General features: G+C 36.0%; 1 protein-coding gene across 1 annotated transcript; it reads left to right on the top strand.

Moving 5' to 3' along the window:
* Positions 1 to 4,929: 4,929 nt before the first annotated feature.
* LOC108372012 (opsin, ultraviolet-sensitive-like) lies at positions 4,930 to 14,085 on the top strand (the record flags this gene model as incomplete). The annotated part of the gene is made up of 4 exons (XM_017627644.1): positions 4,930 to 5,632; positions 8,371 to 8,559; positions 13,415 to 13,545; positions 13,743 to 14,085. Coding segments are annotated over exons 1-4 (1,100 nt in total), but the record flags the coding sequence as incomplete, so codon positions are not given.
* Between the last annotated feature and the right edge of the window lie 26 nt (positions 14,086 to 14,111).

Here is a 14,111-nt window from a genome sequence, read left to right as displayed (position 1 = left end):
ACCCAAATGGCAAGGACCGAAAAAAGAGCAAAAGATTCGAAGTAAAACATTGTATGTACATATGTTCAAATGTACTATATAAAACGTACAATTTTTTTTTTTATTATTCATTCTCAACTACCAACCTAAAGAGAGGGATTAACCCATACAATGCCAATCATGTGAAATATTTCTCAAGTTTAAATTAAGTGTTTTTAATCTGTTATTTTTAAATTTGCATTTGATTGCATTTGTGCTTTAATCCTAAGCAGCCAAAGGCTGATAGTTGCTGTTTCGCGTCGTTAAAATAAACAAATTTAAACTAAAATAACAAACAAAAGGTGTGTCGTGTCAGTGCGTGAGCTTTGTTTGGCCACGAGCTGTATTAGGGTGGCGATGCGTAAAGTGCTGTTTCTACTTTGGAGAGTAGATGTGAAATCGCACAGGGTACGCCGGAGGAGTTCCGATAATTTTAATTAAAACAACAGATAATATTGTGTTTTAATTCAAATGCTTATTCACAAGTTTATTCAGTTCGATAGAGTTCGTACAAAGTTCGATTAAAAGCTACTTAATTTGCCCGAGTGGCGGTATAAAAACTTTGGCGATGCGGTTGCGGCGACGTTTATAAAGTGAATGAGCACCGCTTCGTCGGCGAGGAAGAGTCACACCGTACACTCAATTACAATACATTTGACTACTACAATGCAATTTCGAAAAAAAAAAGCAAGATGAGGTGACCGACCGTGTGTACAATATTATTCGAAAGAAGTGAAATTAATTCACACTAGCAAATTAACCTTATATGAAACGGTATCGGGAAGAGACCGTAGAAAATCACGTTGATTTTCTATAATTTTTTAGCTGATGGTGCTAGGCACTTTCTCCCATACACACGNTATGAAACGGTAACGGGAAGAGACGCTAGAAAATCACGTTGATTTGCAATCATTTTTTTTTTGTTGATGGTGCTAGACACTTTCTCCCATACACACAAAATTGTCGAGCATATTTTATATGGAAGAAAATGCGAAACACCGTCCACCAAAAAGAAAAAGATTAAAAATCAACGCGATTTTCTAGCGTCTTGAAATTTGCACTTCAACCTACTAAAATTTAATAAGCTATAAAATTGCATACCCAAAATGTTTCTAGAAATTCTGAATTAAAAGTTTAAAATTTTCGAGTGCAAATGTTTGTTGAATTTTCATAAATTTTGTACGAAGTTTGAAATGTGGATTTATATGGGGCTGGTTAGGTAATGTGCTGGACTTTTATAAAAAAAAATATAACATTAAATAAAAAAAATAAAAATTGCCAAAACTAGTCAAAATGTCACTTGACTTAATCAGCTGACCACAAGGGGACATACATACATACATATGCGTGTATGATAGTAGCCACGGCCACTTTGATGTTTCACTAATGACGTTTGAATATCTCGAAAAAATTTTGCATTTTCATTGCAACTATTAGTAATAAATTTATGATGAATTCTCTTATTTGTTAGCCCTAAAACAAAAAAAAAATACATTGTGAAATTTTTAATTGAAAATCTCCAATGAATGCATTTTATTATTTTCTGGGCTGTTTTCCATGATTATTTATCACCTTAGAGCTATTTAGTTGAGCTTGCGCTAATTACTTTTGACAATTCCCTGGAAAATTGCTCACTTTGCAAAGGTCGTTAACGAGTTGACGGCAAAGTTAAATGCCACTATACTTTATAAATTTAAAAACATTTTTGTGCGGATTACACTCACTTCATTCATTAGCGCCGCCTGTCAGTTTAGCAAGCAAGCAAAATTTCCAATGCCCGCTGATTTTATGTAGTATTTGTTGCGCTCCTCAAACTTTTTGTCAACTTTTACATGTCGCCCTGTAACGGTGGTAAAAGTTTGCAGCCGGCTGACTCTGTGTTAAAGTTCGCGTAAAAAGGGGTGTAATTACATAATATTTTTGCACAAATACACGTTTATACCAATTTAGATATCTACGTGTTAGTATAATACAAACTTGTTCCTTTAAAAGTGATATGTGCCCAAAAAACTAAATTGCGCTATTAATGTGGTTTTATTGTAAATTTGATGTTATGGTATTTTATAATTATTATTTTTTGGTTGGAAACTAAAAACCCACATGCTTACATCGAAAATTGCTTGTTAAACGAAAACTGCTATATATGTATATATATTTTTATTTTTATTTTCATTTTTTTTATAGATATTTGCTGAGCTTTGCCGGCCACTTAGCAAACCGCACTCGTCTCTTTGCCATCAGATTTTGTGCAAAAACGTGTTTTGCTGAGGGATACAATCTGGCTGATTCAATATGTGCATATATATCTCTGTGCAAGCACATGCATACATACATACATACATACATGCACATGCACATAGATGCCAAAACTTGCTTAAATCTACACACATACACATGTATGTCAATATGTTTGTGCGCTGCAACCATTTATGCATTTTTGTGTTTTTTGTCTAAGTTTTTTTTTTTTTTTTAGGTGATGCAACATTAAGCAGTCGATTCGCAAATTGCTTGAGGCCAAACATCCAATGAAAATATTTAAATAATTTTCAGTGTAAAAATAGATATCTATGTATGTGTAAGTAATGCTAGTAGTTAAAAAAATTACTCATTCAAGTTGCGGAACAAGCTTACAGCACATTAGAGTGGTCCATGTTTTGTATGGGGGAAAAAATTTCGTCACAGGAAACGGGGCACCCCTTAGTATTTTTCCTTTGATATTTGTAATATCTATACCAACTTTCAATTTTCAATGACCCTGAAATCCTCTACTGGATTGCTTTAACTCTGACTAAAATATTGGTGATTTTTATAAAAAGCTACAGTTGCCATGACAACTAAAGCTTCCAATATTTTTTTTAGGAAATTTAAAATTGAAATATTCTCAGGTTTCTTAGCCATTTTTTTGATTAATATATGCACAAAAAACTTTTTGAGTAAAATATAAACATTTCATGAATATCTCCTAAATTTATGCTAAGAAAGGTAGAGTTTGGTACCAGCACTTCTTTCGGCAAGAGAAAAAATTTTGGAAGGTGCCCCAAATCCTATCTCGGAGATATAATAACGACAAAACTCAAAATTCAAAAAAACCCTTAGCGCAATTAAGTGGCTCATGTCTGTACTCCTTGTCTAATCCATGTCTCATACCTAGTAAAGTAAGTAGTAAGGAGTAGACATATAGTAGACAAGAATAAGAGACATGAGAAACTTAATAGTAATGTGTGTATCCAGTGTATCCTTCAGATATACCACGGAAAGGCTAGGGGTCATGCGAGCGCGCTAAGTTTTACGAGAAAGTCAGCCCTTTCGTTGCCTTCAAACCATTCACCTCCCGCGACCCACCATACCGTAACTCCAATGCGAGCTAACAGGTGGTTACTATTTAAANCATCGAAAGTGTTGGAACATTAATTTAGAATTTTACACGTTTCAGTGGCAAAAATAACAAAAATTGAAGTAAATGTTTCAACAGAAAAATTTTCTTTAAGGAGCAAATGAATTATTTTAGCTCTTAGCTCCTTGCTCCGCTCGGCTCCGAAGCCCTGCTTTCAATTATCGTTGCTCTGGTGCCATACAGTTCTGAAAAGGGCGCCTGGAAACCATATCCGTTTTCGCTGCAAAGGAAGTATGCATGTATGTATGTATGTTAGTTTTTATTTTGTACGTTTGAACATAAATTTGCACATTTGTATGTATGTATAAACGTATGTTATGTGTATATTTGCGCGCATGAAAACCCCCATTCATTGCATATTGAATATTTTAATGGCAGCCCATTTAGAGCGGATATCCTTTTATGAGTGCTTTGTCGGCATTCAATCGGTGAGCAAAAAAAAACGCCAAACTTATAGTAAAAGTTGTGCGGTAATTGAAAGTTATAAAGTATGCTTCTTTTTTTCTGCACTCATCGTTCAGTTTCGGAAGTGTCGCAATTGAATTGAGCGAAGCATAAAAAATGCTCCGATGGAAACCATCGATGGTATTCAAAGCTTCAAAGCAATACATATAGTTAATGTTTATAAATTTCAAATAAAAATAAGTCACTACACACACCATGACTCGTTGATGAATACCACTTACAAATAATTATATAGGTACTTACTTAGTAAAATATATTTCACTAATTAAGTACACAAAGTTTGACTTTTAATGACTATAGAATGACTACTAACTAGACTACTCACTTGTGCTGCATACTTTGATACAATTTTAATTGAGCTTTTTAAAGATTTATTTATTTTTTTTTTTCATTCTTTCAGCAGTGCCCGCCAATGAAAGTGATTGCTGCTTGGCGTGATGAAGTGGAGGGCGTGTAATATTAAAAAAAAAATTTTTTTTAAAATTTGCCAATAAGGACACAAGTTCGAGAGACATATGTATATCTAAAAGTATTGGTATAGACGCTGTTACACGCTGTCACACAGCCGCACTCAATGCGATTACATAGACATATTGAAAAAGAGACCACCAACGCAATTTTTTTAAGAGGGAAGAGCAGCAAAAGAAATCAAATTTCTTGCCATTTTTGCTTTATGTATTTAATAAAACATTTCCTTCAAATGCAAATGGCTTCTTCATGCAGCACAGCATGTGAAAGTAGTAAGAAAATAATTGCTCTGACATGAATGGGAAAACACTAAAGTACCCCGAAACCAACCTCCCCCGTGGAAAAAGTAACGACGAGTGCTTAAAACAATAAATATTAAATTGAACTTGAAATGGGCAGCCGCAAAAGCAGCGTAGTCGAAGCAGTTGGCGATTGCATCTTAAGCCGCAGCAGCATCAGCACCAGCAACAGCAGCAGCCGCCGGTCATTGACGACCACAAAGCAAACGAAAGGAGCAAGGAGCTCACAGGTACACTCATTACCGCAAGCCATAGTTGTTGTTTGTATACTAAAAGGGGAACAAGCAGAGGAACAACCACGAAAGAGTGACGACACACTTACAAAGAAAACGATTGAAAAACTCACCACGACTTACGCATCACAACAACAGCAGCTGCAACAACAAAAGCAGGAAAACCCATCACTATTTCGACGACAAACAGCCGTCGCCGAAGACATCACCAGCTGCTACGCCATTCACTTTTTTTTCATTGTCATTAGCGTAAGGAACAACAAAATTGGTATAGACGTATTGCTGTTGGTGCAACATAGCATAAGCAACACTTCGGAAATGGTGGTCACGTGGCCGCAAGTGCATACGGCTACCAGAGGTGGTGCCCGTCATTGTAGGAGCCATAACAGCAGCAAGCGTGCTAATCGTAGCAGCTTAAGCAGCAGCAATAACAACAACACCTTGAAAATGTTCAACATACCGGCAATTAATGGTAGTACGGCAAGCAACAACACCAATAACTTTGGCAGTCAAACTGGTCGAGCCATTATATCCGTTGCAACGACACTCGCCTCCACGTCGGCAACAATGGCAATGGCCAATATACCCACCACCAATTTAGTACCACCGCCCACCAGCACGACAGAGAGCATCTGGACTGCCAGCTTCGACGAAAACAACTGGACACTTGACGGCGTTAGCTGGCCAACAATGAATCAATCATCGACGGACAAAGTCGATCTAATTGAAATGGATTTAGCAAATGAAACGTTAAGGTAAGTATTTGAAGCAAACTATACGCGTGTGTGTGTGTGTGTGTGTGTGTGTGTGTGTGTGTGTGTGTGTGTGTGTGTGTAGGCTAATATTATTGCGTGCTTGGCGAGTGCCAAAATGCTCATTTGAAGTAATGGGTGGAACGTTAACTGAGTCGGATGTGATTGCTTGAGGATAGAGGATGGAAAGAGGAGCGAAACTCTTGAGCTCCATTGACAAGCGAAGAGTGATAGCTTGGAAATCGATTGGATAGCGACACTAAGCACGAAGGCAAATGACATTTGCTGACACTGATTCATTTCGGAGTAATATCTATTTGATGAGTATTTAGCTATTTCGTGAATCAACTGCGAGGGTGCTCTAATGAAAAATGGAAGCTCCCTTCTCTTCAAAATTGGTTCGAATAAAAAAAGTCTGTTATATTCTTAAAAAATTGGTAAATAGGAGAATTAAATATGGCGGAAAGAGTTCGAAAAATTATTGGATTCACTTGAAATTTATTACTCGGGTATTTAGAGGATGTTTACCAATTTTTTTATCTGAAACAATTTTGAGGAAATTTCAGGTTAATCTAATAATTTTTGAAAACTTTGTCCGCCATATTGGATTTTTTTACCTGAACCAATTTTGAGAAGGTGAGCTTCAGCAGACGAAGAATACCGCATATACTATTTTCTTCAAGTTCGTTTAATTTTTGTAGAGTTTAATTAAAAAGTTTTTATTGAGCTTGAGGTCGTTTTTTGTAAAAAATTATTAAAAATAACACTAGTTCTATAAATGGCAGAAGTTATAGCTGCTATTTCGGAGATTACCATATCGCCTCATCAGACTTCTTCATCGAGGTCACTGAGATTCGAACCAGCTTACCAGTGGTCTCACTGTCGATCCACTGCGCTAAGTTCGCTTCATAAACCGTTTTTCCATTTCGCACTTGTGCACAAGNGTCTGTCCGTCCGTCTGTGCACACGATAACTCGAGTAAAAATTGAGATATCTTAACGAAACTTGGTACGTGTAATTCTTTCCGGCGTAGGACGGATGGTATTGAAATGGGCAAAATCGGACAATAACCACGCCTACCTCCCATATAACGGTAATTTTCAGAAATACGAAAACTGCGATATTTTGGTAACTACTGAAGATTATTCACTCAAAATTGATATTTACAATAATTTCAAGACGAAAACAAGAATACTATAAATTTTTGAAAAATGGGCGTAGCCACGCCCACTTATGGTTACATGTGTATATCTTGGCAACCGCTGCACCGATTTCTTCCAAACTTAGCACAATTGTTGGCCTTGGTACACCAGACCAAATGGCCGAACATTTTTAAATTCGGACAATAACCACGCCCACATTCCATATAAGGGTAATTTCGAGAAATACGAAATCAGTAAATATTAAAGCTAATTTCTTCGCAATTGACGCTTGCAACAATTCTTTACCAAGAAATACGTTTATGATAAAATTTTGGAAAATGGGCGTGGCACCGCCCACATATGATCACATATATATATCTCGGTAACCGTTCTACCAATTTGTACCAAACTCGGTGTTGTTATTGTACTTGCCACATAGAAGCAAAACGTTGAAAATTATTGAATTCGGACTAAAATTATGGCCGCTTTTCATATAACGGTAAATTTTAGAAATGCATGAAACTTCAATATTTCGAAATTTAAGGACGCTAATTTACTCAAAATTGATACACCCCGGCTTACCATGTAGCGGTAGCTTTCGGTAAGGTGAAAAGGCATATATGTAATACTTGCGCCGGGTATTTAATGTTCGGCTCCGCCCGAACTTAGACTTTCTTACTTGTTTTTTTTTTTTATTTTTAGATTTTATTATTTAAGAAAGAAAATATTTTTTTGTTTTAATAACACTAAATTTTTAGAAACTTATTTAATATTTTTAATTTTTTAGGTTTTCTGGTTTAAAAGGAAAAGTGTACCTTTTTATTTCTTAAATTTACTTTATAAACAATTTTTTTTTTTGTTTAAATATATATTTTTTCAATTTGATGAAAGTTTTAGGAACATTTTAAATTATATTTATTTTTTCGTTTTTGATTAAGAAACGGAAACGCTTTTTTTATTGACGGTAGGTCATCCTAATGAATTCACAACGATTTTGGAAAATAATAAAACATGGACGTACAAAAATACAAAAAGGAAAACAGGTGTATCAGTAGATATACACATATCGCCTGTCAGCGCACGAGCCATAGCTTCTTTGGATCATACATATTTTGAATGAAAAAAGCAACTCCTCGAAGCGTGAATTAAGTAAACGTGACATATTTCCTTAGAAAATAATATAAAGTAAAAAATTCACTGACGAATAGCTAGCGAGCCAACCAATTTGTATGGCCAGATATGCGAGAAATAAGTTTTCCAACGACTTTTCAGGCGAATGCAGATGAATATTTAAGACAAAAGTTGCAAGCACTGACGAATATTTTATTTTTCATTTTTTTTTTTTGTTTTTTTTTTTGTTTTTACTGGTTTACTCCCCTTTCTTTCAACATTTCAAAGTAGTTTTGCAACAAGCGCTTCTCTGTGTGTGTCTTTTGGCTTTTTTCTACCTCGACAGCTGTTTGAAGCTCTTAAATTCACTGCTTGAAGTAACTAATATTTTTGCGTCTACATTGTACCTTTTATTCGACAACATAGCTACCTACCTACCCTACATATAAATGTATCTACATATAAATTTCATTTATTTTGCAATTGCAGTAGCACATATCCAGCACTGAGGCGTTACCATGGCGACTATGACGTTTCATATATAGCAAGAATAAATCCATTTTGGTTGCAATTCGAACCGCCAAGTACGCGCACTTACTACATTATGGCCATAATCTATATCATCATATCGAGCGTCGGCTGTCTTGGCAATTCGCTTGTCATATTTATGTTTTTACGGTAAGTGCACACCTAGAACATAATATTAATTGATATACTACTACATACTTACTTGAGTGCACAGAGCGGTGATTCAACTCTGTTGAAATTCAATAAATTTCTTTCGCGTGAGAGATAAAGTAGAATCCTCGAGTAAATTTGCTATTATTAATTATATAAAAAAAAAAAAAAATCAAAGGAAAAATCTATAAAAAATACAGTATCACGTTAGGTTTCATTTGGCAAACATTGTGGGCGATACTGTTGCAGCATGCGAGCGGCCTGGAGATTTCAGTATTCTCGGAAGTTTCGTCTTTATCCCTGTTAGTATGGGTCGCTGCGTGGTTAGTTTCACACAATTAGCACTTTCTATACTCACATCCTCCTAGGGATGAAGTATGTATGAAGCCGAAAGCGAGACATGGTGAATTTTTACACGGATGGGGCGAAGCCAGGCGGATTGGTTGGTGGAGGTGTATTTTGTAAGGAACTCTCTATTAATCTCAAATTTTGTGGTTTCATATAACTGTAGTTTTTCCCAGTAGCGGTCGCCTTTGAGGAAGCAGTCGAAGTCCGAAATGGATGTTAACATCTATTCTGATGGTCAAGTGGCAATCAGGGTGATGAAATCGTTCAGATGGCGCTCTAGCCTAGTAGGAGCTTAGGTTATTTCACTTTGTGCCAAATTGAAAAATTAACTGCCAATTGAAGTGAAATAGGGCCAAAAATGGCACCGTTTGAACCAAGTTGGCAGCCCTGATAGTAGCTACTCTCGAGTCGGTCCCACTGATAAAAGAGAGAGTGGAGATACCTGTGTTAGCAAAGGCACAGATTTTCTAACCGCAACTGAACTGCAGCCGGTCAAGGGCTCACAAAGTCTCAGCGCTCAAGTTTTCGGCCAAGTGTGCCCTCGCTTAGGGCAACCACTTTAACCTAACCGTAGGGAAGTTCTGAATATTACTATTATTATTACTATTTATTATTAGCTGACATTTTCAGAGTACAGATCTCAGGCTAGAAATTTCTGAGGAAAACTTCTTTCCAGACCGCGAAATGGTTCAAATCATTAGAAGACCGGTTGTTCCTTCTATTAAAAGGAGACGGACTTTTTATTCTCTGCTCACGCTAGCACCATTTTCCGAGATGGCAGAAGACAACATACAGCTCAATTACCTCAGTCATGGTATCTCTCCTGATAGACAGCTGCTTGGTTGGATTCATAAAACAAGTGTAAAACAAGGTGTTTTAATTCAGAGGTTAGGTATATCTGGTCTTCTAACAGTTCGAGAGAGACCACACTTTTCTCATATTCGTCCTACGCAACCTCTCTTATCCCTTACGTTGCACTGTCTTATTGATTTAAACGCCTTGAGACTAGGAATGAACCCACTAGACCATTGCCGTAATTTCACAAACATAGAAAAAAAAACGAAAATGTACAACACATTATACGAGTATGCCACTGACCGACATTAAGTCGAGAAATTTTCGTCTGCCTTGCAGAAATCTGACAGTTCGATATAAGGCGTCAACAAAGTGGTTTGCATCTAACCCATCCCATTATTTTTCTTAAGTGAATAACCTACTTAACGGCCTTATTAAATCAGCCACTTATGAATAAAATGCACACGACGACACGCCCGATTGAGCAAACAGTGACTAAATACTTGAGTGGGAGATTACTTGATGAAGGATGTGCGGTGCAATGAGGCATACAGGTGAATGGTACTAAATACACCTGACAACTGTCTTCTGAGTAGACTGCATAAAGTACTGACTAAGCAATTGCAGTTGCGGAAACAAAGTGGAGGGGAGGGGGGGAGGGGAGTCTGTTGACCCTGGTACATTTGTTGAGTTTGCCACATTTGCAAGAATATACAACGAGACACATGGATCTATATAAATACATAAATATTTCAAAAATGCTGAGGTTTAATATCCTTCATAGAACTTCAAATAGTCCTACGCTTGGCGTTTTCTGTCTCTTCCCACAAGATGGCCATGACACTTATACTGTACATGCGCACACACACATACATACAATTATAAATAAATAGTTATATATATATTTAGTATGTATGTATGTGCATCATGTAATTAGTGCTGTTTATTACGTTCTTATTTATGTCGGTTCACATGTTTAGGGCTTCCGTCACCGTCAATGTAGTAGTTCCTTTCAATGCAATTCTTAGAAAAAAAAAATTTATGAAAAATAGAAATTAAAAACTTAAGCCACTTGATGTATGTACCCGCGACAAATAAGTTTTAGAACAAAGAAAGTGTGAAACTTGTTTCGAAAGATTTAATAATATAGTACGCTACATAATAAGTAGTAACAAGCAACAAGGGTCATTTCTCTTACGTGAGTTTCTCTGTTGTCCATGCGATACTCATTCCCACATAAGAATTTCTGAGAATGATAATATAAATAAGTAGGTGCGAGACATTGCAAGATTTTACACAAGGCAAGGCTATGTATGTAGAAATTTAACCAGAAATTAAAAATAAATTTTTATACTGAATTCCCACGTAACATTGAATTGTCAAACTGTATGTATGTCATTTGAAAAATTTTTTGTGAAAAGATTTACAGGCCAATGTTGGCAACTATCTTTAAACTCACCACAGTCTTCCCAAAAACAAAAAATTTCTGTTTAAAACAATAAAATCTAAAAATAAAATTAAAAAGAAAAATATTAACAAAGGAGAATAAAATTGGTTCCTACAAATTAATATAATATAATCTAAAAATTAAAAGGCAATTAAATCGAAAAAATATATTAAAAAAAGATAAAAATAAAATAAAATAAAATAAGTACCAAAAAATTAAATGCAATTAAATTAAAATATATATATTTTTTTACAATAAAATCTAGAAATTAAAATAAAAAGGGAAAATAATTTAATTAAATAAAACGAGAAAAAATGTGTTTCTAAAAATTTAAGTAAATAAAAAAATAAAAACCTAAAATAAATTACAAATAGAACAAACAAATAAAAACAAGAAAATAGAATAGGTTTAAAAAATAATAATTCAAATTAAAAAATATGTATATTTTTCTTTTTCAAACTATAAAATTTTAAAAATTTAAAGAAAAAAACTTCCGCATCTTCAGTACTCGTAGACGGATCTCTCGTGCTTTGCCCACTCGGCCATTGTGACTGTTGGAGCAGCGCGAGCAAAATGGTACACGAGGGCTTTCTGTCAAAACAGCTTTTTACCATAAAAGTTGGCAAGAGAGCTTTTTTTTAGAGTTTCGTGACAGAATAAACAAAATCTTTCAAACTATCTTGCTTGCTGTCTTTCAATTGCTTTACAACTCGATTATGGTTTCGTATAGCCAATAAAAACCTTCGGTGAGATGCCCCATCTCTACCCTATTACCTCTTTACAGCAGTGTAGAGCCATTGCTGCCTTTTTTAAGCGGCCCTCAATATTCGGTTCCAACATAACTTCTTGCCTTTTATTGGGTCCAAGTACTTGGCCTGGTCAGAAGGCATAGTTAAAAAGCTCCCTAACGAGCATAACCAAATTTAGGTACCCCTGCATTAGATCATGCACAATGTTCAAAAATTTTAATATCCCAACATCGTATTCTTTCCAACTTCGCTAGAACACAGAATGTTACGACGATCCAAAGAAAGGATGGGAAAAACCTCCCTGCGAGGTACTTCTGCTCACTCTAAGTTGGACACAAGCGTTGACCGATTACGCTACAATAGTTCTGTCGTCGAGGATGCGGGAGATAAGCGTAGCTTCATTGTTATTGTCTCCGAGATTAATCAGCGCCGCTTCGATATCAAGGAAGACGCCAACTACAAACTTTTCATTCCTATAAGACTACATACTTAAAAACTTTAAAAATCTTCCGCAAAGTAGATTCCTCTGATCCATCGCTCTCTAGAAATCCAATTCCTTATAAACAGGCCAGGTTAATTGGCCTGAAGTCCAGCGGAGACAAGTTAAAGCCTTTTCCCGCCCGTGGAATTACAATTATACAAGTACCCACTCTGAACTCGCTAACACTTAAGCTCAAATGAGGGAGACTAATTCAGTACGTTAAAGCAATTAATATTTTTTGAGGAAGGTGTAAGTAATTCCCAATTAGATTAAAAAAAGAAATCTGCAGAAATATAACTAAGTAGATGTGTATGTTTGTTGGGGTCAAATTTTACAATACATTTTTAAACAACTTGCCGATAAGCTAGAGACTTGATTAGCTCAGAACCCAACGACAATGCAATATTAAAAATGAATTAATCACTAGGTAGCGCGGGTGTCGAGATATTTGAAACCCCCCATTTATAGTCCAAATTGATTCATATTTGAAATGTATATTACCTACATGAAAGGGAATAAATCCACAAAAAATCACTCTACAAAAAAACTTGCCGGTAGGTGGCGTAGGAGTCGAGATATTTGGGGAACCTGGTCCGATTTGCTTCATATTTAGAAGGCTTGTTTTAAAAAGATTTTTTTACTATTAACTTATTTCATAATACATCTAGATACATATATGTATGTATTATACACCTGCACTTAAATAAGTAACGAAAGTTTCTTTATTATTTTGAGTTTAAGCTTAAAATGCCGTGTGAAATGTTGCTTACCCTGAAATTTCAAATCTATACCATAGTAGCTTCATAAATTCATACAAAATTTTGTGTAACAAAAAAGTTTCCAAAGTACTTACGTATAGTTGTTTACAAATAACGCATTAATGATGACCTCGTTACTTACATATTAACGTACATATGTATGTATGTATGTTTATAAGTAAAGTTATGAAGTCTTCTTAAGAAGGGCATGTCTCTTGCTTTACTAAATTACACAAAATATTTATTAAAATTTGAATCGCTTTTTCTATTTCTTCAGCTGTAAGTCATTACGCACACCGGCAAATACATTGGTTATCAATTTGGCTGTGAGCGATCTGCTCATGTTGATGAAATGTCCCATTGCCATTTACAATAACTTCAAACAGGGCCCGGCGCTGGGTGATGCTGGTAAGTAAAACAGAAATATTTGAATTTCTTAGTTTGTATGAAAAGAAAGTACCTAACCACTTCTGAGGTTGTGAAGGCCTACGTACTATGTGTCCATATGTATATAAAAAAAAATCAAGCCTACTATAACTGGCCACCACTTTTATTCGCCACATTTTCCTAATGCTTAATTTTCTCTTTCCCCCCTTCGCCTGCAGGTTGCCGCATTTACGGCTTTGTCGGCGGCCTTAGTGGCACCGCATCGATAGGAACCCTAACTGCCATAGCACTCGATCGCTACAATGTGGTCGTACATCCGCTCGATCCGCTACGCAAGACAGCCAAAGTGCGATCCGCGTACCTGATCACAATGATTTGGATCTACAGTTTTGCCTTCTCCATTGTGCCGGCGCTGGATATTGGCCTCTCCGTTTATGTACCCGAAGGTTTTCTAACCACCTGCAGTTTCGATTACCTGGACAAGGGATTGGGGCCACGGATTTTCATGTTTGCATTCTTCGTTGCCGCCTGGTGTGTCCCCTTTAGCATTATCTGCTTCTCGTATTTCTACATCTTGAAAGTGGTCT

Source organism: Rhagoletis zephyria, unplaced genomic scaffold (assembly GCF_001687245.7).
Source record: "Rhagoletis zephyria isolate East Lansing unplaced genomic scaffold, Rhagoletis_zephyria_1.1 Rzeph_scaffold_05367, whole genome shotgun sequence".
NCBI classification, from domain to species: domain Eukaryota; kingdom Metazoa; phylum Arthropoda; class Insecta; order Diptera; family Tephritidae; genus Rhagoletis; species Rhagoletis zephyria.
Note: the sequence above shows the minus strand (reverse complement) of the source record. Positions and strands in the feature narration are given on the sequence as shown.